The sequence below is a fragment of the Stomoxys calcitrans genome, chromosome 1 (assembly GCF_963082655.1).
Source record: "Stomoxys calcitrans chromosome 1, idStoCalc2.1, whole genome shotgun sequence".
In the NCBI taxonomy this organism is placed as follows: Eukaryota; Metazoa; Arthropoda; class Insecta; order Diptera; family Muscidae; genus Stomoxys; species Stomoxys calcitrans.
This window is the reverse complement of record NC_081552.1, coordinates 194,114,462-194,141,481: the sequence shown is the minus strand read 5'-3', so window position 1 is coordinate 194,141,481 and position 27,020 is coordinate 194,114,462. Positions and strand designations below refer to the sequence as shown.

Below are 27,020 nucleotides of genomic sequence, written 5' to 3'. Positions count from 1 at the left end.
ATCATCTCACGGTAGGGCTCATCATTCACAGTTATGTTACGATTCGCATCATCTTTGAAGAAGTGCGGTCCAATGATGCCACCAGCCCATAAACCGCACCAAACTGTGACTTTTTCAGGATGCATTGTTAGTTCTTGCAATGCTTCTGGCTCATCTTCACACAAAAATCGACAATTCTGCTTATTTTCGTATTCATTGAGCCAAAAATGAACTTCGTCGCTCAATGGAATAGAAGCGCACGATGATCTTTCTTAACAGAGCACGCATTTTGATAATAAAATCCAAAAATTTGCTAGCGTTGTTTGTTTGTAAGACGATTCATCGTTAAGTTAGAGACCCAACTGAAGATGTTTAATACTAAAATAAAACACGAAACGTGCGTGAGCTGTTTAAACCAATGTTGCCAAAAGATAACAGCTGAATAATCACCCTTTATTAAAATCATGTTGTTCTTGCTTGAAATAAAGCCAATGTGAAAAAATTTAACTTTTAAATTGTTTTATTTTTTATACCCTCCACCATAGGATGGGGGTATACTAATTTCGTCATTCGGTTTGTAACTTCTCGAATTATTCGTCTCAGATCCCATAAAGTACAAATATTTCTTGATCGTCATGACATTTTATGTCGATCTAGCCATGTCCGTCCGCCCGTCCGTCTGTCCATCCGTCCGTCTGTCTGTCGAAAGCACGCTAACTTTCGAAGGAGTAAAGCTAGCCGCTTGAAATTTTGTAAGAATACTTCTTATTAGTATAGGTCGGTTGGCATTGTAAATGGGCCATACCGGTCCATGTTTTGACATAGCTGCTACAACATATGAAACGATCTTCGTTCTTGACTTCTTGAGCCACTATAGGGCCAAATTTTTATCCGATTTGACTGAAATTTAGCATGAGATGTTTTTTTTATAATTTTCAACAACTGTGTTAAGAATGGTTGAAATCGGTCCATAACCTGATATAGCTGTCATGTAAACCGATCTGGGATCTTGACTTTTTGAGCCTCTAGAGGGCGTAATTCCTATCCGATTTGGCTGAAATTTTGGACGACGTCTTTCGTCATGACTTCCAACAACTGTGCCAAGCCTGCCATAACCTGATATAGCTGTCATATAAACCGATCTGGGATCTTGACTTTTTGAGCCTCTAGAGGGCGTAATTCCTATCCGATTTGGCTGAAATTTTGAACGACGTCTTTCGTCATGACTTCTAACTACTGTGCCAAGCCTGCCATAACCTGTTATAGCTGCCATATAAACCGATCTTGCCACTAGAGGGCGCAATTCTTTTCCGATTTGGCTGAAATTTTGCATGAGGTGTTTTGTCATTATTTCCAAAAACTATATTAAGTATGGTTGAAATCGGTGGATAACTTGATATAGCTATCATGAAACCCGATCTGGGGTCTTGACTTCTTAAGCCTCTAGAGGGGCCAATTCCTATCCGATGTGGCTGAAATTTTGCATGAGGTGTTTTGTTATGATTTTCAACAACTGTGTTAAGTATGGTTGAAATCGGTCTATAACCTGATATAGCTGCCATAAAAACCGATCTGTGGTCTTGACTTCTTGAGTCTCTATAGGGCGCAATTATTATCTGATTTGAGTGAAATTTTGTACAACGGCTTCTCCCATGATCTTCAACATACGTGTCAAATATGGTCTGAATGGGTCCATAACCTAATACCGCTTCCCTATTAAACGATCTCCCTATTTTACTATTTGAGCCCCTAAAGGGCGAAATCCTTATTCGATATGGCTAAAATTATACACAATGACTTCTACTGCGGTCTCCATAACTTGATATAGCTCCAATAGCATAGCAATTATTTTCTTTTATTCTTTCCTTTCCTTTCCTTTTTTTGCCTAAAAAGATACACCGGGAAAAGAACTCGAGAAATGCAATTCATGGTGGAGGGTATATAAGATTCCGCCCGGCCGAACTTAGCACGCTTTTACTTGTTATACCCTACACCACTACTGTAGTACAGGGTATTATAACTTAGTGAATTTGATTGTAACACCCTAAAGGAAGAGAGATAGACCCATTGATAGGCATACCGATCGACGCAGAATCTCTTTCTGATTCCATTTAGCTATGTCCTTATGTCTGTCCGCCTCTCTGCCTGTCCGTCTGTCCATGTTAATTTGTGTACAAAGTACAGGTCGCAATTTCCATTCGATCGTTTTCAAATTTGGCACAAGCATTTTTTGGGCCTAGAGACGAAGCCTATTGAAATTGGAAAAAATCGGTTCAGATTCAGATATATCGTCCATATATATGTTCGTTCGATTTGGACTAAAAATGTAATTATATCGTTATTTGTAAACCGATTCTCACGAAATTACGCACATGGAATTCTGTTATAAGTCTCGACATTATTGGTGATTTTCATAAAATTCGGCTCAGATTTAGATATAGCTCCCATATTAATATTCGTTCGTTAACCGATTCACACGAAAATTGGTACAAGGCACACGGATTCCCTTATGACTCCCGGTATTGCTATTGAATTTAATAGAAAACGGTTCAGATTTAGATATAGCTCGCCTATATGTTTTTGTGCGCCTATGACACTAAACGCCTGGGTTCGAATCCCAGCGAGACCTTTAGAAAAAATTTTCAGCGGTGGTTTTCCCCTCCTAATGCTGGCAACATTTGTGAGGTACTATGCCATGTTAAACTTCTCTCTAAAGAGGTGTCGCACTGCGTCACGCCGTTCGAACTCGGCTATAAAAAGGAGGCCCCTTATCATTGAGCTTAAGCTTGAATCGGGCTGCACTCATTCATATGTGAAAAGTTTGTCCCTGTTCCTTAGTGAGCAAAATTTGCATTTGAATTTTTCACCAGACTTGACGCAAAGGGGTTAGAATGTACATCCAAGATGATGTTGGGTATTCAAAGTTCGTCGCGGCTGAACTTAATGCCTGTTGGCTTGCTAAAATTGGCATTTTGTTTTATGCCCCCCAGTTGGGGTATGTCATTTATGTTGAAAGCAATTTCATTGCATTCGCTCGATCACAGCATGAGTGACAGCAATGCTATCAACACATTTTCCTTTTCCAAAGCTGCTTGAGAATGATGGACCAAGCAAGCCTGTTGCAATGCAGATTGTAGGCCTGCTGTGACCATGCAGTTCTTCAGATTTCGTTTTCACTTGTTTTGCTGCACACACACACGAACACACATAAATTCCCATTTCAAGCGAAGATTGACAGATGTTCAAATTAACAGCAAGTGGAACATCAAGAATACTGACCACCGAAACATGTGCAAAGGCAAAAACTCTGAAGAAGGCTTTCAGAATTACCTGTCTTTCAACTCAACGACATGAATTCGGTAGAATGCCCATAAGGAAGCAACTTAGATAGAGGAGAAACTGATTAACATTGAAAGAAAAAGAGAAGTAGGATACGTTTTCTTCGGAGAAGTTTAGTTATGATATGTACGTAGAATTTGTTTGAGAAATGGGAAATGCGGCTTCCGAAGGAGTCTAGTTAAGGTTATATACAAGGAATTTTGATTTATTATTCTCTTTTGTTCATGATTGCAATTACAACTGTTTAGCCTATAAATATGTGGATAACAGAAGCTTGGAAGGAAATGCTATGGCGAACACAAATCCTTTCTTAAAATGCATATTAAAATGCCTATCAAAAGGTAAAAGTAATTACAAGTTCTTGGTTTCAGGATAAATCTTATAAACTACTTACATATGATGTGTCTTCCAGCGTTTATACCCTACAGTGATGCTGTGATACAGAGTGTTTTAACTTTGTGCATCTTTTTGCAATCTCAACAAGTAAAAGTGCATTTAGTTCTATATACCCTTTACCATGTGTCGCATTTAGGAGACTAGCGGTACCCGGCCCGATCTACTACACCTTCATTAGCACCACGCGAAAAATAAGTTTCTTATTTACTAACATATCTATCTCCCCAGTAGAATTTGATTATATTCTACCAAATACCCAAACCTGCGCCTTGGGCCTCGCAGGTTTGGGCCGTGATGGCAGGTATCTGCGTAAAACTCGACATTCGTGTCCGTCCGTCTGTCTGTAGAAGTCACGCTACCGTCTTTAAAAATAGAGATATTGAGATGAAACTTTGCTCAGATAATTTTTTTCCCATAAGCAGGTTAAAATCGAAGATGGTCTATATCGGACTATTATGCGATGTAGCCCCCGTATAGACCGATCCGCCTATTAAGGGTCTTAAGCCCATAAAAGTCACATTTAATATATGATTCCCATAAGCAGGTTAAAATCGAAGATGGGCTATATCGGACTATATCGCGATTTAGCCCCCATATAGACCGATCCGCATATTTGGGGTCTTAAACCCATAAAACCACGTTTATTATCCGATTTTGCTAAAATTTGTGACGGTGAGTTGGGTTAGGCCCTTCGACATCCTTTTTCAATTTGGCTCCGATCGGTTCAGATTTGGATATAGCTGCCATATAGACCGATCTCTCGATTTAAGGATTTCGGCTCATAAAAGGCACACTTATTTTCCGATGTCGCCAAAATTTGGGACAGTGAGTTAAGTTAGGCCCCTTAACATATTCCTGGACTATGGCACAGATTGGTCCAGACTTGGATATAGCTGTCATAAAGACCGATCTCTCGATTTAGGGTCTTAGACCCATAAAAGGCGAATTCATTGTCAAATTTTGCCGAAATTTGAGACAGTGAGTTGTGTTAGGCCCTTCAGCATTCTTCTTTAATTTGGCTCTGATCGCTCCAGATTTGAATATAGCTGCCATATAGACCGATTTCGCGATATAAGGTTTTCGGCCCATAATAAGCGCAATTATAATCCGCTTTCGTCGATGTTCACACTCGATGTTCACATTCGACGTCCTCGCGTTAGCACCACACTACCTCACGCAATCCATGATTGCCCGGATCTCTGCCTGCAGGACCGTATTATGGTCAGGAAGTCTTAAACAAATCTCAGTCCTTGGGTTCTCAATGTAAACCTCCGACCCCACCCTGACCCCCAGTTTTGATCCATCCGTGTAACATGATCTTCCAGACGCCAATACTAGGGTTCCGTCAGTCGAGGTGTGCATCACTGGCTGCAGTGCCTCGCACTTGACCTCAAGTGTCGTCTTATGTGTCCGATCGGAAATCTTTTCTCTTCCTTGCAGGTTTCCTATCGTCGCTTTGATTATAACACGATGGTGTAAGCTGCTCCCATCCTCAATCCATTCTCTCATCGCCTTTAGTCTCATAGCTGCTGTGGCTGCCTCACATTTATACTGTATGTCAATGGGTCGCAAATCTAGAATAGTATCCAGTGCCATAGTGGGCGTGGTCCTCATCGCTCCACCTATTCCTAGACAACATATTCTCTGAACCTGTTGTATTTTCCTAACGTTGCACTTTTTCTCCATCGCGGTCCACTAAACTACTGAGGCGTAAGTAAGTACGCCTCTGTAGAGCCAGTTGACTATCTTCGGATTCAGGCCCCATTTCGAGCCTACATAGTGCTCAACATCTGTGAGCCTTCCCAGTGTGCTCCTGAATGTGAGACTTCCACAGCCTTTAAGTAAAGGTGGTGTTTCCGTTTCCGTTTCAGATTCAGAAGTCGACATCAGTGAAGGACAGCTGGATGACGGCAGAAGTGAGCGAGGGCTTCGCTAAACTTATAAGAAGCTCACGGGCGAAAGTGCAGCATGCTGGAGGGGATAGAACTGACATGCTAGGCACTTCTATGGAAACTGGGAAGGGAATTCGAAAGAGCATAACACTACTAAAATGCTGAAAAAGAGCTCCCCGCTTTCAAGAAAACTGGGATGGAGACTTCAGACAGTGTCCTGTGTAGGGAGACAAAGTCATAACAGGAATGAAGGAAACGCGCAAGGCCCCTGAGTCTTAATGGAGGACTGTGAATTCCGAAAGGACGACACAGCCATCACAGAGTTACATGGAAGCACAACAGGGATGAGCTTACTTATGCCGTCATCAATATCGGAAGTGCATCCAGTAGGATACCTCCAGATCATCGGTCTCAAGTTGAGCATCTGGTTACTGAGCGTATGTTCGAAGATATGAAGAACTCTGAAGAGGGCCCATCCATACAAATAATGAGCTGCAAGTATAGAGGAGACATCTTTAGGCTGCGTTTTGCATCAGCAGATTGTATTGGTACCATCAATAAGCTCTCGGAAATATCCACTCTCCCAGGGGCGCAAAGCTTGACCTTGTGAGAAGGATTGACACCCCCAGCTCACAATGGCAACGGTCTGCATCAAATTCGCGATGTTGAGATTCTTAGGCAAGCAGAACCAAGGTGTGATCGCAGAGAAATAGGAGGTCTTCGACAGGGAGGAGAAGGAGGAAGGAACTCTCCTTGTGGTGGACATTGATCGAGTCTCCGTGACAAGTTTGGCAAACACTAAAGGCATGGCTTACTACGGGACTAAGGCTGTCTTCTTCAAGATTGGGAAGACTAGGGTAGGCGAAGATCCTCAGATCCTTTAGACATCCGACTATATACCACCTAACAATCAGGAGGCTGGCGACGATACCATCGCCGTCTGTCCCTACAATGGAAAGACTAATCTAAGCGGAGATCCCAATATGAAGACATAAGTCAGTGCAGGGGCGGGAGACTCAACACAGCCGACTTTCTCATGATTTGGAAGACTACGATAGGCAAAGATGCTAATATTGAAACATCAGGCAGCGCAATGACACGCAATGGAGCCTAACGAACAGGGAGCCGACGATGAGACTATCACCTACTCCCAAGAAACCCATTTACTTAAGATTTTGAAGACATCTTAACGCTGCGCTTGGCGTCAGCGGAATTTATTGATACCATCAAAAAGCTCTTTTGAAGTATCCACACTCCCTGGGGCGTAAAGCTCGACCTTGTGAGAAAGATGGACATCCCACAGCTCAAAAAGGCGACGGCCTTCATCAAGGATGTGGGCGGCGAAATCGCGACGAAACGCATGATGGAAGTCTCAAACAAGCAAAACCAAGATTTTGTCGTGGAGAAATGAGAATTTTTCCACAGGGAGAAGAAGGAACTCTCCTTGTGGTGGGCATTGATCGAGTCTCTGTGACAAGTTTGGCTAAGACTAAAGGCATGGCATGCTACGGGAGCAAGGCCGTCTTTTTCGAGATTGGGAAGACTAGGATAGGCAAATATCCTCATATGAAAGCATCATGCCGTGCAGTGGCATGCGACTCAATACCACCTAACAAACAGGGGGCTGACGCCGAGATCATCGCCGACTGTCCCAATATTGGGAAAACTAGGATAGGCAAATATGCTCATATTGAGCCATCAGGCAGGACAGTCGATAATACCTGACGGACCGGAGGCCGACGAGGAGACAATCAACGACTCTCTCAATATTGGGAGACAATCACCGACTTTCTCAATATTCAAGACTATGATAAGCAAAGATCCTAATACTAAAACATCAGCCAGTGCAGGGGAGAGAGACCCAACACAGCATAACGAATAGGGACCCGACGACGGAACCATCAACGACTTTTTCGATATTAGGTAGACTAGGAGGTATAAAGATCCTAATGCTGGAACATCAGGCAGTGCTGTGACATAGAACTCAATGCCCATTAACGCACGTGGAACAGACGATGTGACCATGACCAAGAAGCCCATTTACACAAGATTTAGAAGACTAGTATAGGCAAAGATCCTAATATTGGAACCACAGTCAGTGCAGGGACGTTAGACTCTATACAGCCTAACGAACAGGGACCCAACCATGAAACCATTACTGACTTTCTCAAGATTCGGAAGACTAGGATATGCAAAGATCCTAATATTGGAACATCAGCCAGTGCAGTGACGGGGAAACTCAATGTAGCCTAAAGAACAGGGTGCCGACGATGAGACCATCACTCACACCCAAAAAGCCCATTTATTGGTGGACCTATGATTGAGGTCATCCAGATAAACTTCCACAGGAGCGAGAGAGCTACACACGCATAGTGTTCTGTTATGACTCCCAACAACTGTGCTAAGTACGGTTCAAATCGGTCTATAACCTGATATAGCTCCCATATAAACCGATCACCCAATTTGATTTTCAACAACTGTGCTAAGCATGGTCCGAATCGGTTAATAACCTGATATGGCTCCCATATAAACCGATCTCCCGACTTGACTTCTTAAGCCCCTAGAAGCCTCAATTTTCATCCAATTTGATTGAAATTTTGCACATAGTATTCTGTTATGACTCCCAACAACTGTGTCAAGTACGGTCCAAATCGATCTATAACCAAATGTAGCTCCCATATTTTAGCAGAATCCATGGTGGTGGGTTCCCAAGTTTCGGCCCGGCCGAACTTAGTACAACCATTAGTGTAGGGTCCCATAAGATCGGCTAGACCCTTCTTCAGCCCTTCCTACCTTCTGTGATATTGAGCATGGCTTATAATAGTAAATTCTCTTGTTCTGTCAGTCAAATCTTATCACAAAACTTGTGTAATTTCTGAGGCGTTCAAGGAGTTTACGTTAATAAACCCAGGCTTGGACAGCTGAATAAAAAGTTATTACCTCTGGAAAGCAAACACTGTTTAAGCTTCTCTTAATGTGTGAACAAAAAAAAATTCTTTATGTATTATGTTTTTCCACAATTTAGCTTCTTAGCAAATGGACAAACAAACTTTTCCCCACATATGAAAGAACTCTTAATCCGGGTGCAAGTTTTGCAGCTCAAAGTCATTGCCATGTCTAGACATAGCACCACCATGTGTAGTTGTCTATCGTCTTATGGCTAATACTAACGACAACATTATGTTAAGAACGTTTTCTCTCTTTTCCTGCTGCTGCTGCTAATGATGAAGATGAAAAATTACTTTCAGTTTAGAGTTTTTCTGCTATAAAATGGCAGCAAATGATTTGCCATTTTCTTTGCTGGTTTTTTGTTTCTGCTAAAAAAGTTGCAATTCTTAATATTTGATTGCAATATGCCGCCAATGAAAAACTTTTGTTTAGCGAAAGTTAAAGCAGCATGACATAGCTATACCAAAAGTGTACGTACGTCTCCAGAGAATGGAAATGTTTTCAAATAGTCATAATTGTGTTTTTCTTTCTGATGGATTTCATTGAAAGTGGTTTGAATACCTGGAACGTTTTGTTTTGCCTTTAATCATAAACAAACATTTGCAGAACTTTTCTACAGAAAAGAGAAAGCTTTAGAAAATGTTTATGAAACACGGAAAATAAAAGGGGAATAATGCTAACTACGTGTATAAAAAATCTATGGAGGTGTTGCAATAGAAAACTGGGAAAATCCTGGAGACTTGTCTTCTTTTCTTTTGTACGAGGCATAGTATGCTGATCGCGCAGCCAAGCTGATGCATACCATTCATCAAAGTTTAAACTTCGGCCTTAGTTCGGTTTGCAATCCATCGGCACCAGCTGCCTTGTTGTTTCTAAGGTGAGTCACTGCTACTTGGACTTCATTCGGACTAAGCGGTAACGGACCTCCTTTTTGCCCCGACTCCGAACGGAGTGTCCTTGTCAGAGACTTCTTTGTAAGTTAGTTAAATTAAGAGTAGGCATTAAGTTCGGCCGGGCCGAACTTTGGATACCCACCACCTCGGGAATATATGTTAACCACCTTTCGTTATAGTCTGGTGAAAAATGTATAATTTATGCCCCCATAGAAGCTATATCGAAATATGGTCCGATTTGCAACGAACGGATAAATGTTCATTTTATGGGGCCAAGAGTTTAAATCGAGAGACCGGTCTATATGGCAACTATATCCAAATCTGAACCGATCTGAGCCAAATCGAAGAAGGATGTCGAAGGGCCTAACACAACTCACTGTCTCAAATTTTGGCGAAATCGGACAATAAATGCGCCATTTATGGGCCCATGACCTTAAATCAAGAGATCGGTCTATATGACAGATATATCCAAATCTTCACCGATCTAGGTCAAATTGCAGAAAGATGACGAAGGGCCTAACACAACTCACTGTGGAAAATTTCGGCGCAATCAGACAATAAATGCGCCATTTATGGGATCAAGACCTTAAATTAGAGATCGGTTTATATGGCAGCTATATCCAAATCTGAACCGATCTGAGCCAAATTGAAGTAAGATGTCGAAGGGCCTAACACAACTGACTGTCCCAAATTTCGGCGACATTGGACAATAAATGCGCTTTTTATGGGTTCAAAACCCTAAATCGAGAGATCGGTCTATATGGCAGGTCTATGGACCGATCTGAGAAAAAATTGCAGAAATATGTTGAAGGGCCTAACAGAATACTCTGTCCCGAATTTCGGCAACATCGGACAATAAATACGCTTTTTATGGGCCCAGAACCATAAATCGAGAGATCGGTCTATATGTCAGCTATATCTAAATCTGGACCGATCGGGCCCAAATTGAAAAAGATATCGACTGGCCTAACACAACTCACTGTCCCAAGTTTTAGCAAAATCGTATAATAAATGTGGCTTTTTTGGGCCTAAGACCCTAAATCGATGGATCAGTCTATATGGGGACTATAACAAGATATAGTCCGATATAGCCTACCTTCAAAGTTAACCTGCTTTTGAACAAAAAAAAAAAGAATCTTTGCAAAGTTTCAGCTCAATATCTCTATTTTTGAAGTCTGAACGTGATTTCAACAGACAGACGGACTGACATGGCTTGATCGTCTGAGATTTTTACGACGTTCAAGAATATATATACTTTATTGGGTCGGAAATGGATATGCCGATGTGTTGCAAACGGAATGACAAACTGAAAATAGCCCCATCCTTCGGTGGTGGGTATAAAAAGGGGGCCACCGTATCGCTGAGATTAGCATATTCGCCTATAACTCTAAACGCCTGGGTTCAATTACTGGCGAGAACAGAGCACTTGTTGCACCGGCCGAAATCAGAATAGAGTGTCCTAGCGTCTTGATCTTCTGAACAATTGCTCCAATATCTATCATATGATGCCGATATTCACCATCAATGCAGACTCATGCATAAATTTAGCGAAGAATCTTTCTCTCAAACATTCGGTTCGGAGAGGTTGACTTTATACCCACCACCATAGGATGGGGGTATACTAATCTAGTCATTCCGTTTGTAACACCTCAAAATAATGATCAAGGACCCCATAAAGTATATATATTCTTGATCGTCTCGACATCCTGAGTCGACTTAGCCAAGTCCGTCCGTTTGTCGAAATTACGATAGAGGGCGAACGCATAAAGTTAGCCGCTTGAAATTTTGCACAGTTACTTAATGTTAATGTAGGTCGTAGAGGATTGCAAATAGGCCATATCGGTTCAGATTTAGATATAGCTCCCATATAAACCGATCTCCCGATTTGACTTCTTGAGACCCTGGAACCTTAAATTTTCATCCGATTTGGCTGAAATTGGACACATAGTGTTCTATTATGACTTGCAACAACTTTGCTAAGTACGGTTTAAATCGGTCAATAACCTGATATAGCTCCCATGTAAACCGATCTCCCGATTTCCCTGGAAGCCTCAACTTTCATTCGATTTGGCTGAAATTTTGCATGTAGTGTTCTGTTATGACTTCCAACAACTGTGCCAGGACCCAAATTGTCTTGGTGAGCAAATACGTCCTATTTGGGGGTCGCTATGGTGACGGGACGTCTGCTAGGCAATTGGCCCCTAATGTTGATATTAGATACCTGGTTTACTCCCACATACCTTTAATTTGAGCCCCATATTTCCATAGTCGGCAAACATGACCGGCTTGGGGGGTGTTTTGGGGGATGGGAGGCCACTCAGTGAGTTGGCCCTGAAAATATATATCGGTCTCGTATTCCACTTTAAATACCCTCTTATTTGAGCCTCATATTGCAGTAGTCAGAAAATACTTACTATTTGGGTGGTGTTGTGGGGGTGGCGTGGCCCCATAGACACTTTTCCCGAATATTGATATCAAATTCGAGCTTTACTCCCAAAGACCTTTCATTTGAGCCCCATATTGCTATGGTCGTAAATTTGTCCCCTTTGGGGGATGTTTTTGGCCCCCCAAACACTTGAATATCAAGTGTCCATATTTGGATATCACATTCGTATTCTACACTCAAATACCTTTTATTTAAGCCCCATATTCCCATGGTCAGTAAATAAGTCCTGTTTTGGGGGTGTTTTTCGGAAGGGGTGGATCCCCAGAAACGTGGTCCCACATTTGGATATCAGATTCGTATTCTACTAGTAAATACCTTTCATTTGAGTCCCATTATGCCATGGTCGCTAAATATGTCCGATTTAGGGGTGTTTTGGGGCTTGAGGTAATCCCCCAGCTCTTGGTCCGACAATTGGTTATCAGATACGTTTTCTTATCCTAAATACCTTTCATTTGAGTCCCATATTGTGGTGATTGGTTCAAATGAAAGTTTGGTAGGTTTTAGGGTGGGGCAGCCCCCCTAGGTACCCCATCCGAAATTTGGATACCAAATTTTTATTTTTAGGGTACTATATGAGAGCACACAAAATTTCGCTTAAATCGCACTACCCATCTCAGAGATCTGGCGTTTCTGAAAATTAGGGTAAGGGGGAGGGTCCGCCCTCCCTTCAGATATTAAAAAATTTACCCTATTTTTACCACGGGGTCATTATCCACCATCTGTGAAAATTTCAAGAAAATCGGTTCAGCCGTTTCTGAGTCTATAAGGAACACACAAACATACAAACAAACAACACAAATAGATTTTTATATACAATATAAGATTTATCTGATCTAAAGCCACTTTAATTGTGCCGAATGATTTTATTGACTTTAGATTGTAATCTTTTACACAGTACGCTTGAGAGTATCTTGAATGCGATTTAAAGCTGACTTATTTCTCTGTAGTTGGCAAATTCTGTCGCACATGTCTTCATAGTGTGCTGATCGCGCGGACGAGCTGATGCATAAGTCTCATCAAAGTATCAACTCCGGGTTTAGTTCAGTTGGCAACCCATCGGCACCTGCTGCCTTGTTGATTTTCAGTCCAGTCACGTTTACTTGGACTTCAATCTGACTAGGCAGTATCGAAACTCCTTTTTGCGATGACTCCGAACGGAGTGACGTTGAGTAAGTTAGTTTAGGTAAGGTTAAAAAAAGGAGACCACCGTGGCGCAGGGGTTACCATATCCACCTATCCAAATCCTGCCGGGAACATCAGAAAAAAATGTTCTGCAGTGGCTTTCGCCTCTTAATGCTGGCGACATTTGTGGCCAGTATATGCCATGTAAAAACATCTCCCCAAATAGGTGTTGCAATGCTCCACGCTGTTCGGATTCGTCGGCTATAAAAAAGAAGGTCCCTTATCATTGAGCTTAAACTTGAATCGGACAGCAATCATTGATATGTGAAAAGTTTTCTCCTGTTCCTTAATTGAATGTTCATGGACAAATTTGTCATTTGGTTGACAAAAGGGTGCGCATGTTATTTAGTGCGCCCCTTAGTCCTATGTGACTTGCAATAATGACAAAAGCTATAGTAACCACCTTCGAGCTTTCTCTCAGTAATAGCCTCGTCTGCTTTGGATCTGGATCCCGCCATTGGATTTTCGTCTTCCTACCGGTCACTTCACAGTTCACAGCTACACAGTGCTGCTTGCGTGTCTCTTGCTCACGCGCTGAACTCGGTCTGAGTGGCTCTCTACAAAAGGCTTCGCTTTGATCAAGCTTATTGATGGCAGTCCTCTGGCCCCTACGGCCTAATCGTATACCCATTCGAACCCTTTGATCCACTATCACATGATCCTGCCGTGGCCGTGGTTGAATTAAAATGCTTCGTGCCTGAGTGTAAGTGAGTAAAATTATGCTCACGACACTTATCACGACTTACAAGACCCCCACGAATCACGAAACACTCACGAGACGCTAACGCGGCACTCACGACTCAAGAGAAAATCACGAAAAAAGTTTAAAAAAAGTACAAGCGTGTTAGTTCGACCGGGGCGAACAACAACGTAATCTGAGAGCACAAACGCATCTCCAGAATAGCCTTCTACTACTCCTAGAAGATTAAATTTTTGCCCGATTTGCCCGAAATGTCGTAGGTAAATTTAATGTATATCCTTCAAGTTTAGTTTATGTATATTTTTAGAAGAATCCATGGTGGTGGGTTTCAAAGGTTCGACCAGGCCGAACACGTTATTTGTTTTTTTCTACACCTAAAAAACATTTCTTTCATTATAGCATTACCTTTATAGGTCAAAGCATTCAATTACCTGCCGAAAATGTCAAAAACTTCAATTTATTAACTTTTTATTAAAAAGCCATCTTCCAAAGTCTATATTCAACTTAAATTTAATTTCATCTAATTTTTCCCTTTACTTTCAGATTGATGATGCAGCCATACAAGTCTACAAAGATGGTGATTATGGTGCTTATTTGGATTTGGAATCCTCATTGGCCGAACAGGCTGAAGAAATTGAAGGCCTTAATTCTAGGTAAGCGGCATTTAAATTAAAAACCTTCTAACCCATTTCCCAGGTCATATCCTTTCATTTTTCCATAAATAAATTCACCTAAAACCGTCATTCCTAACAATGATTGTCTGTGTGGCAGTTATGATGGAAGGCTTTGAAACCAAACTAAACTACTGACAGCTTTAACCCATATTGAAGAAAGTGTACGTGTTTTGCCCCCTTTCAAAAAAAGAGGAAGGTGTTAAACTGAAATTGCCCCATCAAAATTGAGGGCATGATGTTATCCACAACCATATAAGTTATGGTTATTGTTCATCATTTTCACGTTATTTTTTTTTTTTTGTTGCTTTTAAGTTTCAGTATTGGTTTCACTTTTCTGTGTCGAAGACTTTAAACTTGATGTAATTTACCTTGAACCCCGCTCATAAACAACATCGTTAAGTTTAACAGCCAAACTGCATTCGATGGTAATCTTTGGCCGTCATTTGATGATGGATAGAGAGTGACCAAGAAAGAAACAAAACTCAGGCAATCAGTCATATTGGCAAAAAAGCACCCTAAATAAATATATTTACTCTCTTGTTAAGATATTGGCCTAGTTATGGAGTGTAGCATAACAGAAAAATTTAAGAAGGTTTGAAACTGCGGCATATATGTTTTCTTAAAAAGTATTGACATCATTACCAAAAATAGTATTTTCACTAAAAACAAATTCTAAATTTCACGATCATTTCAATTCCATATTTCAAAAATTATAATAAAATTTTTCTTTTTTCGTATCGTTAAATATCGTGATTTCGGACCAATTAAGGTTCTCATCAGATTACCATGCTACCACCTACTCACTAATTAGTGAGCGATGCAATGTTAGAACCATGCCGACCAGGGTTCTCATCAGTTACCATAAAAGATTAACCTGCTACCACCTATTTACTAATTGGTGAGCAATGCAACATGCCTTCCGAGTATCAAACATTTGGTTTATAATTGGTATATCTGCCAAAAAGGCCAATATTTTGTTCTGCAAAATTGAATAGTGACATATATATTAGACCACTCAATGTCCGTGCCGAATATGGGTGCTTAATTTATCCAATTTTCAGAGGATAGAAACGAAATGGAGTTTACATAAATACCCGAGGTGGTGGGTATCCAAAGTTCGGCCCGGCCGAACTTAATGCCTTTTTACTTGTTGGTCTTCCTTTTGCTTTTCCGGTTGATGTAGTGGGTATCTCTTCTACAAATGTATCCAGGATGGTGTCCTCCTTAAGCCAGTCCTGTTAGTTTGCTTTGAATCTTTCACTTGCTCGATTAGATTTGAGCTATCTAATTATACACACCACCGAAGGATGGAGGTATATTTATTTTGCCATTCCGTTTACAAAACATCGAAATATCCATTTCCGACCCTAAAAAGTATACATATTCTTGATCGTCAAAAAAAATTAAAACGATCTACCTATGTCCGTCCGTCTGTCTGTTGAAATCACGCTACAGTCTTTAAAAATAGAGTTATTGAGCTGTAACCCTGCACAATTTCTTTTCCTGTCCATAAGCAGGTTCGAAGATGGGCTATATCTTGTTATAGCCCCCATATAGACCGATCCGCCCATTTAGGGTCTTAGGTCCGTAAAAGCCACATTTATTGTCCGATTTTGCCAAAATTTGGGACAGTGAGTTGTGTTTGGCCCTTCTACACCCTTCTTCAATTTGACCCAGATTGGTCCCGAGTTGGTATAGATGCCATATAGACCGATCTCTTGATTTAAAGTCTTGGGCCGATATAGCCGAAATTTGGAACAGTGATTTCTGATTTGTTTGATTTTCTTCCACTGTGCGACATATCGATTTCGAGTGCCTGGGATAACATGGCCAATCCTCTCACTGATTCCATCTTCTACCAATCCTCTAGTTCAGTACTGCGAATCCTAAAGATCCTATCTGGTCTCGATATTAGGTAGCCTCAGTCCTTCTGCAGTGCCAATACCCCAGAATGAAACTATGGCCGTATGGTCGTCTTCCTTCATAATGACGAGCTAACTCTCGCTTAGCGCAACTTTGGCGGAACAGTTCCAAATATAGAACTCAAATGTTAAGCATTGTCTTAAAGCACCCCTAGGTATAGATCTCAACGCTCTCGTGATTCCTTTGCAGGCCAATATTTGCACCTTTTCGTAACACTCTAGTTCGAGCCTACCTCTCTACAGCCTTCAACTATACCATGTTTCTGTCTCAGAAGGACATCTCTTTGCATTGTAGATTTAAATGACTAAAATAATCACAACAAGTAAGAGCGTGCTGAGTTCGGCTGGGCCGAATCTTATATACCCACCATCATGGATCGCATTTGTCAAATTTTTTGAATGACTTTTCAAACATATATGAGCTATATCAAGTTATTAACCAAAATGGACCTGTGTCGTCATGGCTGTTAGAAGTCATAGAAAACACCACTTCCAAAATTTCAGTCAAATTGAGCAATAATTACGTCCTCCAGAGGATCATAAAGTCAAATTGGGAGATCGGTTTATATGGCAGCTATATCAGATTATCAACCCATTTAAACCATACTTGGGACAGTTGTTGGAAGTCATACCAAAACAATATGTGCGAAATTTCAGCCAAATCTGGTAAGAATTGCGTTCTCTGGAAGCTCAAGAAGTCTAATCGGGAAATCGGTTTATATGGCAGCTATATCAGGTTAGGCACCGATGTAGAGCATACTTAGCACAGTTGTTCGAAGTCATACCTTAACGAAATATGTAAAATTTCAGCCAAATCGGATAAGAATTGCGCCCTCTAGAGGATCAAGAAGTCAAGATACCAGATCGGTTTATATGGCAGCAATATCAAGATCTATATCGATTTACGCCATACGTAGCACAGTTATTGGAAGTCATAACAAAACATCTCATGCAAAATTTCAGCCAAATCGGATGAGAATTGCGCGCTCTATTGGCTCAAGAAGTCAAGCTACAAGATCGGTTTATATGACAGCTATACCAAATTATGAACCGATTTGAATCATACTTAGCACAGTTGTTGGAAGTGATTCCAAAACACTACGTGCAAAATCTCAGTTAAATCGGACGAGATTTGCGCGCTCTAGAGGCTTAAGAAGTCAAGACCCAAGATCGGTTTATATGGCAGCTATATTAAAACATGGACCGATTTAAACCATATTTAGCGTAGTTGTTGGAAGTCATACCACAACAATATGTGCGAAATTTCAGCCAGCTCGGATAAGAACTGGAAGTCATACCTAAACGATATGTGTAAAATTTCAGCCACCTCGGATATGAATTGCGCCCTCTATAAGCTCAAGAAGTCTAATCGGCAGATCGGTTTACAGGGCAGCTATATGAGGTAATGAACTAATTTGATCCATACTTAGTACAATTGTTGAAAGAGATACCAAACTATTACGTGCAAAATTTCAGCCAAATCGGATGAGAATTGCGCCCTCTAGAAGCTCATGAAGTCTAATCGGGAGATCGGTTTATATGGCAGCTATATCAGGTTATGAACCGATTTGAAACATACTTGGCACAGTTATTGGAAGTCACACCAAAACGATATATGCAAAACTTTTGCCGACTCGGATAAAAATTGAGGTCTCTAGAAGCTCAAGTCCCAAGATCGGTTTATATGGCAGCTTTATCAAAACATGGGCCGATTTGGCCCATTTATAATCCCAACCGACCTACACTAATAATAAATATTTGTGCAAAATTTCAGGCCTAGTTTAACTCATTCGAAAGTTAGCGTTCTTTCGACATACAGACGGGCGGACATGGTCAGATCAAGGACGCTTCTAGGAATTGAACAATGATGATCAAGAGACCGGTTTACATGGAAGCTATACCAGGTTATAGAGCGATTTGGACCGTACTTGGCACAGTTGTTGGAAGTCATGTCGGAACACCACATGCAAAATTCAGCCAAATCGTACAAAAATTGCGGCTTGTAAGGGCTCTAGAAGTCAAATCGGGAGATCGGTTTACATGGGAGCTTTGGTTGCCCAAAAAGTAATTGCGGATTTTTTAAAAGAAAGTAAATGCATATTTAATAAAACTTAGAATGAACTTTAATCAAATATACTTTTTTTACACTTTTTTTCTAAAGCAAGCTAAAAGTAGCAGCTGATAACTGACAGAAGAAAGAATGCAATTACAGAGTCATAAGCTGTGAAAAAATTTTTCAACGCCGACTATATGAAAAATCCGCAATTACTTTTTGCGCAACCCAATATATCAGGTTATAGGCCGATTTAGACCGTACTTTGTACAGCTATTGAAAGTCATAACAGAACACCAAATGCAAAATTTCAGCCAAATCGGGCAAAAATTGTGGCTTGTAAGGGCCTCAAGAAGTCAAATCGGGAGATCGATTTACATGGGAGCTATATCAGGTTATAGACCGATTCGGACCCTACTTTGCACAGCTATTGAAAGTCATAACAGAATATTATGTGGAAAATTTTAGCTAAATCGGTCAAAAATAGCGTCTTACAGGGCCTAAAGAAGTCTAATCGGGAGAACGGTTTATACGGGAGCTATATCTAAATCTGAACCGATGTGGCCCATTTGCAATCCCCAGCGGCCTACATTAATATTAAGTAGCTGTGCAAGATTTCAAGCGGCTAGCTTTACGGGTTCGACCGCTATGGTGATTTTAACAGACTGACGGGCGGATGTTCCGTCAGATTTGTCTTCAGATTTTAAGGATTTGAGTTATTTCGTTTCCTTGATTGACTGGTTTTATCTTGGGGTTCCTGCAAAATTTCATTTGCCATATTCATAAGATATTTGGCTTCGTACACGACATTCATGTTCTCTGTGGCAAAGCTATGGTGGGATGCAATCGTTTTTGGTTGAACAATTTTTGTTGTAGGTTGACAATTGACGTAGGCATTATTTGTAGTGCGACAAAATTTCACTGGGTTTCTGGGCCACCAAAATAAAAAAGAAACACGGAGACACAAAAACACACAAACGTGCAAATGCCACTTTTCTTTCACAGACCACAAAATTTATGTAGATATGGTGGCCCCAAATGAAAATGTTGTCTTGGCCAAAATGATATGCCATGGCATGGTACGTATGCCAATGCTTCCTGTTCCCAGTGCCAGTTGAAAGCAATCCCATCACTTTGGTTGAGTTGAGCATGCGCAGTTAGTTTCATGTGAAGGTTGCTGCCAGGCAGACAGGCGTCTAAATGTCCAGGCAAGCAGGCAGGCAGGCAGTCTTGTTGCCAGTTTGCCCCACTGGACATCTGTTGGTGGTTGTCTCTTTCTTTTACTCCTTTCTGTTGGTGCAACATTTTGTTTTCGCTTTTTTTATGCGTTTTCTGATATGTGGGAGTAATTTTCGTTGCCATCCAGACTCTTTTGGCCTGTTCATGAGTGTCTGTCCGGCTGTCCATCCAGTGGCTCGTCCGTTGGCCGTAAAGAAAAGTAACAAGTTGCAAAATGCCTTTCACTTGATAATTTATTAACGATTATTGTCTGTTGGCAATTTATTTATAAATATCGCATTTTATGTGTGTGTGTGTGTGTGTGTGTATGTGGGCATTTGATGCTGCAACGGTTTGTTGCACGAGAAGGAAATTGAAGCCACTGCCACACTGGAGAAACGTTGACTTGATGGCGTCGGCTTGTGCCTTTGGTCATACCATCTCATCTCAAGCAAGAAGAATGCATTTTATTTGTGACGGTTTAAAACGTTTTATTCGATTCCAAAGGTATTTAATGACCGTTTGGCAATGAAATATTTTCATATCAATTTTTATGCCACATATCGTAGTGAAGAAAAAATAACAAATCATTGAAGCTGTGTACATTTTCCAATGCCATTGAAGGCCCGCATGTCCTACGAAAGGGGATAGGTTAATAAAATTGAGAAATAATATATGGTATGGTCAATAGTATGGTCAATTGGGGGATTAAGGTAAATAAGTTTAAGAAAACATTGTAACATGCAGAACAAAGAGAGATAGACCCATTGATAAGTATACCGATGAACTTAGAATCTTGGAATAATGACCTTGATCGAAGGTTTATAAATAATAACGGAATTTATGGTGAAGGAATCCTTGCGGAGCTTCAAACCATTTAAGTCACCCGGACCCGATGGGATATTTCCGGCGTTACTACAGAAAGAGGTAGACTATCTGGAAACGAGGCGTCTGACCAAATTTTTCACAGCGTGCCTAGAACTTTCATATACTCCGAAAGCCTGACAGGAGACAAGGGTGGTGTTTATACCCATGCCCTGCAAGGCAAGTTATGCGACACCAAAGGCCTATAGACCCATAAGCCTTACGTCCTTTCTACTCAAAACCATGGAACGCATTGTGGATACCATGATCAAGAGTAGGACATCCAGCGAACTGTTCAAATACAAACAGCATGCCTATGTCAAGGGAAGGGCGTTGGAGACTGCCCTACACGAGGTTGTGCATAAAATAGAAGAATCCTTCAATGCCAAAACGTGCACACTGGCGGCATGCATTGACATCGAGGAGGCTTTTAACAATGTGCGTACCGACACGCTGATCCAATTCTTAGACCAGTACTGGGTGGACCCGGTGTTTAGAGACTGGATAGACCATATGCTAAGGAACAGGTGGATAAATTGTGTGTCCCATGGCATAAATATAAGGGAGAAAGTGGCACAGGGCACGCCACAGGGGGGCATTTTCTCGCCACTCCTATGGGTGGCCACCATAAATGACATATTACGGATGCTGACTGAGGAGGGATTTGAACCCGTCTGCTACGCAGACGATGTTATAATACTTCCAAGAGGTAAGGATCCGAACGAGCTATACAGAAGGGCCGAAACGGTCTTGCATATGGCATATGACTGGGCTAGACCCAGAGGTCTCAATGTTAACCCAGAGAAGACTGAAATATGCCTGTTCACGAGGAAGACGAAGGTGGGCGAATTTAACGCACCACGTTTCCTCAATAAGACGATGTCGATATCTGACAAGGTCAAATACTTAGGTGTGATCTTGGACAGGAAACTGAATTGGAAGTGTCACATTCGGGAGCGTACTGAGAAGGCTCACAGATGTTGGGCACTATGTAGACTTGCCGTAGGCTCGAAATGGGGCCTGAATCCGAGGATAGTCCACTGGCTCTACAGGGGCGTGATGGGACCAATACTTACTTACGCCTCAGTAGTTTGGTGGACTGCTATGGAAAAAAGTGCAACATAAGGACCATACAACAGATTCAGAGAACATGTTGTCTTGGCATGGGCGGAGCTATGAGGACCACATCCACTAGGGCACTAGATATCCGACCCATTGACATACAGATTAAGTGTGAGGCAGCCACTACGACTATTAGACTTAAGGCGATGAAAGAATGGATTGAGGATGGGAGCAGCTCATACCATCGCGGTATAATCGAGGCGACGATAGGAAACCTGCAAGGAAGTGGAGAGGTTTCCGATCGGATACCTGAGATGAACCTTGAAGTCGAGTGCGAGGCATTGCTGCCATCGGCACAGTCTTGAATTGAGGGAACCCTAGTATTGCCATCTGGAAGATCATGTAACACGGATGGATCAAAATTAGAGGACAGAGTGGACCCGGGGGATTATATTGGTAACCCAGGGACTGCCTGACCATAATATGGTCCTGCAGGCGGAGATCCGGGCGATCACGGAATGCGTGAAGTGGTGTGGTGCTAACGCGAGGACGTCGAGTGTGAACATCATTGTCCATAAAGGCAATAACAACCAGGACGGAAAGGTCACGAATAGTCATGCAGTGTAAAAAGGAGATTAACGCCTTCTCTGAGGATGGCAAAATGCCATAACGGAGTAAGGGGAAATGAAAGGGCAGACGATTTGGCGGTGAAGGACAGAGGACTGCCGTCGATACACTTGGTTAACCCGAAGTCTTTCGGGTCGACACAGTCCGAGTTAAGGGAGAGGGCGACGAAAGCGCATGCAACATTGTGGAACAGCGAAACGGTAGGTAGGACGGCGAAAATCCTATGGGGGAGGAGGTCAGTATAGCTATTGGTATCATAACGGGACACATAGGACTACGATCTCACTTATGTAAAATCGTTGCGGCAAGTGATAGCATGTGTAGGGCATGCGGGGAAGATGATGAGACGTTGGATCATTTCCTTTGTCATTGCCCGGCTTTCGCGTCCAACACATACCGGCACTTAGGTGGAGACACAATATCAGACATGAACCAACTTAGGGGAGTGGTATTGGAAACAATTAAGGATTTTGTAAGTAGCACGGAATTCCTAACTTAAAAGTTTCTTTTTCGAGGTTGCTTTATAGTTTTTAGAGCGCACAACAAGCCGATTACCGTCATCGGGCGATTTAATACCTGCACCCACTTTTAACCTAACCTAGGTGCTCAATAAGTCAAATCGGGAGATCGGTTTATGTGGGAGTTATATCTAATCTGAGCCAATATTGCCCATTTCCAATCCCAAACGACCTACATCGATATGGAGTATCTGTGCATAATTTCAAGCGGCTAGCTTTACGTGTTCGACCTCTATCGTGATTTCGACAGACGGACGGACATGGCTAGATCGACTCAGAACGTCGAGAGGATCAATAATGGAGTCTTAGATGAATATATCGAGGTGTTACAAACGTAATGACTAGATTAGTATACCCCCATCCTATGGTGGTGGGTGTAAAAATCGGCTTAGATATGAATTTGTATGTTCTTCCAATTTGTACTACAATTGCATTTATATCGTAATTTGTAAACTGATTGCCACGAAATTTTGCACTAGGGGTTATCTCTATAAGTTCCGCCATAACTGGTGAATTTCATAGCATTCGGTTTAGATTTAGATATAGCTCCCATATATATGTTCCGTCCGATTTGGTCTCAATTTGCAATTATTTCGTCATTTATAAACCGATTCTCACAAAATTTTGCCCAAATGATTGGCAAATGAGATTTCTGAATAGATCTTCTCAAAAAGTTGCACAACGATTTACTCCATGGCTCCTACAACGGATTTGTACAATCGAAATTTTACAAATCAAGTTTTGAACTAATTTTTAATTCGATGACTTAGTCTGTATAACTAATGTGGTGTACGGTGTATGGTATCAAAAGGTCGGCTTCGAACGACTTTAGCCGGTCCTTACTTATTTTCAATGATTTCATCTTTATTGCAATGCCTCAAAAATTGCGTTTGATTATGGAACACCTTTTAATTCACATGACTGACGTTGTTGTCCTTGCAGTAGCCCATTCTGTTGATCCAATTTTTCAATACATTCTCAAAAACCACACACTTTGTGCTGGATGTTTGGCCACTCAAGAATGTCATTGAAGATATTAAAGCTCAAAGAAGGTTAGGTTCGGTTAGGTTCAAGTGGCAGTCTGCTATCAGACTCACTTAGATGTTTTCCTCTATTGTAATGCCACAGGAACAGAAGAAGGAAGATGCCTCCTAGTTCCTACCGTTGAACCATCCAGATCGCTTTAAAACGCCCAATAACTTGCGAATGTTCACATTCGCTAAATCAGAAAGGTTCTCAAAGAAATGATAATCTAAAGTGGAACTCCTTCTGACTGCTAGTGTGGGACACACACACAGGAGGTGTTCTAAAGTCTCTTTTTCTTCGATGTCCTCAAAGCTTCTGCAAAAGTCCTTGCTGTCAACCTTCAGTCTATCAGCATGCTTCCGATTAGACAATGACCTGTAATAACGGACACAATGACTGAGACGTCTGTTCTAGCCAATGACAGCAAAGCTGTAGACCTCTTGAAGTCTAGATTAGGCCACATAGTTTTGGTTGGCTCACAGCACCCTCCTTGTGGCCATTTATCAATCCTTGTCCTTCGGGCCTGGTCCTGAAAACTTGGCTTACATGTCGCCAGAGGCATACCCACAGATTCCAGTATCCCTGGAATGTGTAGGGCAGTTCCTAGTCACGCAAGCTCGTCCGTTATACAATTCCCTGGGATATCTCTGTGGCCCGGCACCCAGAACAGGTGAATTTTGAACTGTTCAGCCATCTTGATGAGAGATCTGCGACAGCCGTGGGCGTGTTTTTGTGTTCAGAAATAAGTTCTACAGGAGTTTAATGGCTGTCTGAGAAGATATTTATGCCAATTGTCGTTAAGACATTATATCTTAGTCATTGTAGTACACTAATTGCAAGGATCTCTGCTTGATACACACTGCAGTGAACGGGTAACCTTTTTGATAAGACCAATTCTAGATCTTTAGAGTACACCCCAAAGCCCACCTGGTCGTTTAGTTTGGAACCATCCGTATAGAAGTCTATGTAACTTCCGTTACCAGGAATCCCGTAGTTCCAATCGGTTCTTTCAGGAATAGTGGTACAGTACTTCTTATTAAAAAGCGGCTCAGGTAGCGTGTAATCCACACTGCCTGGAACATCGGATATTGTATAACACAGTGTCCGTAGCCGCCACATGACCCAAGAGAAAGCTCCCTTAACTTGACGGCAGTGGTCGCCGTCTAGCCACAATGACCAGAGGCATTAGATGTAGCATTAAATTCAGTGCATCAGATGGTGTCGTCCTCAGTGCGGCTGTGATGCACAAACAAGCCATTCTTTAGATCCGGTTAAGTATTGAGCATTGGTGGACATTTGAAGCGCCGTCCACCAGACCACAATACCATATAGCATTATAGGTCTGACAACTGTAGTATATACTCAATGCATGACACGCGGTCTAAACCCTTCAGCTCAAAAAAGCCGCACCATAAAAATTAACCGTAAGATACGATTTTCGGTCGATCAGGCTGAATCTTGTTTGGCTATCTGGTACACCCTCACGTATCAGCCTCCCTAATGCATCAGTTCATGCTCATCCTGGTGTCTACTCGGTGAGTGTTAAACAGTGCTCCTGCTCTGCGACGCATACATTTTGCAGCGTCCCCATCGAAACATTCATATTTTATCCACGAAGCTGAGAAGACTTTCTAGAGACACGTCTGCAAGATCAGCAAGATCACAGGTGAACTACCTGTTGCCTGTGAACCTGTAGACCCGAGCAAGTGTTTGTTCGCCTCCTCCTCATCATTCTTGTCAAGACTACACATTACATTATGTAGGATTCCCATGTACGCAGCCATATCTCACAGCGCCAAGTTATATTCAGGGTTGCGGAGTCGACGGGAGTCGAGTTTTTGACGCCGGATACGAACTATTGAGCCAGAGTCGGAGCATGGTACGGTGTTGAGAACGCTTGCCCCTACCTGTAGGATTCTTATGTACGCGGCCATATCTCACATTGCGAGGTTATATCCATTGCTGCTGATTCGACCGGATTCAAGTTTTTGACGCCGAAGTCGCACTCTTAAGCCGGAGTCGGAATTTGGTTCGGAGTTTAGAACGGTTGTCCCCTAGACATCGGCTTTATATTCCGGGCTAGACTCCGCAGCCCTGGTTATAACTGGACTTGCCAGGAAGTCGGGAAACTCAATCTTATAAATCGGGATTAGTCGGGATTCTCAAAAAAAAAAAAAAAAAAAAAAAAACAAAACGAGTCAAGTCAAAACTGGGTTTTATTAACAAAACAAAAAAAATAAAGAGTGGGTAAAGTTCGGCCCGTTCTTCCCCCACGGATCGAATTCCCCAAATTCTTTGCACAATTGTCGTAGGAAAATCAGGCGATTACATATGGGTCACAAAGGGTAATTTTTTAAGAGCTATAGAATTTGTTTTCAAAAAATTCAGAAAAATGCATGAAATCTTTATTTTAATCGATACTGCGGTCCATACAATTTAAGATTATTTCATGCAAATGTTGACCATGACTGACCTCAAATGGTCCACCCGTTTATTCAAATTTTTGCATACTACTTCCAACATATCGGCTGGTATCTCACGAAAAAATGCTTCAATGTTGTCTTCCAATGCGTCTTGTCTATATAGACATGAGCTTTAAAATAGCCCCACAAAACATAATCTAAGGACGTTAAATCGCACGATCTAGGCGGCCAATTGAACGCTCCCGAGCGTGAAATAAAATGTTCACCAAACTCGCCTCTCAATAAGCCCATTGTTACGCTTGCCGTGTAGCATGTGGCACCGTCATGTTGAAACCACATGTCATGCAAGTCAAGCTATTGCATTTTTGGCAAAAAAAGTTCTATTTCATCTCACGATAGTGATCACCATTCACAGTTACGTTACGATTCGCATCATCTTTGAAAAAGTACGGTCCAATGATGTCACCAGCACATAAACTGCTCTTTGGTCATGTCTTTTTCCACATGCATTGTTAGCTCTTGCAATGCCTCTGGCTGATCTTCATTCCAAAATCGACAATTCTGCTTATTTACATACCCATTGAGCCAAAAATGAGCTTCTTCGCTCAGTGGAAGAAGCTAAAGGTTTCCCAGCACTCTAAGAAATCCTTCCCAGCACTCTAAGAAATCTTTCCCAGCACTCTAAGAGATATACTTCAGGAAACTCTACGTGCAACTGCGAAGTGGGCTAACGAAAGTGGTCTAGGTGTAAATCCGTGCAAGACGGAAGTAGTTCTTTTTGGCAGAGATACAAGTTGCCTACAGTGGCACCTGCCTCCTTGGGAGGAGAGAATGTTCCATTTACAGAAAGCGCAAAA

The 27,020-nt window shown here is 41.7% G+C and overlaps 1 protein-coding gene across 8 annotated transcripts in view; it reads left to right on the top strand.

Annotated features, from left to right (window-relative positions):
• Positions 1–27,020, top strand: part of LOC106092475 (FH1/FH2 domain-containing protein 3) — a 419,829-nt gene that overhangs the window by 270,799 nt on the left and 122,010 nt on the right. For all 8 annotated transcript variants that reach the window (XM_059364068.1, XM_059364063.1, XM_059364048.1 and 5 more), the window contains one exon: positions 14,320–14,429. In XM_059364068.1, coding sequence (XP_059220051.1) covers positions 14,320–14,429 — 110 coding nt within the window. The remainder of the gene's footprint in view (positions 1–14,319; positions 14,430–27,020) is intronic.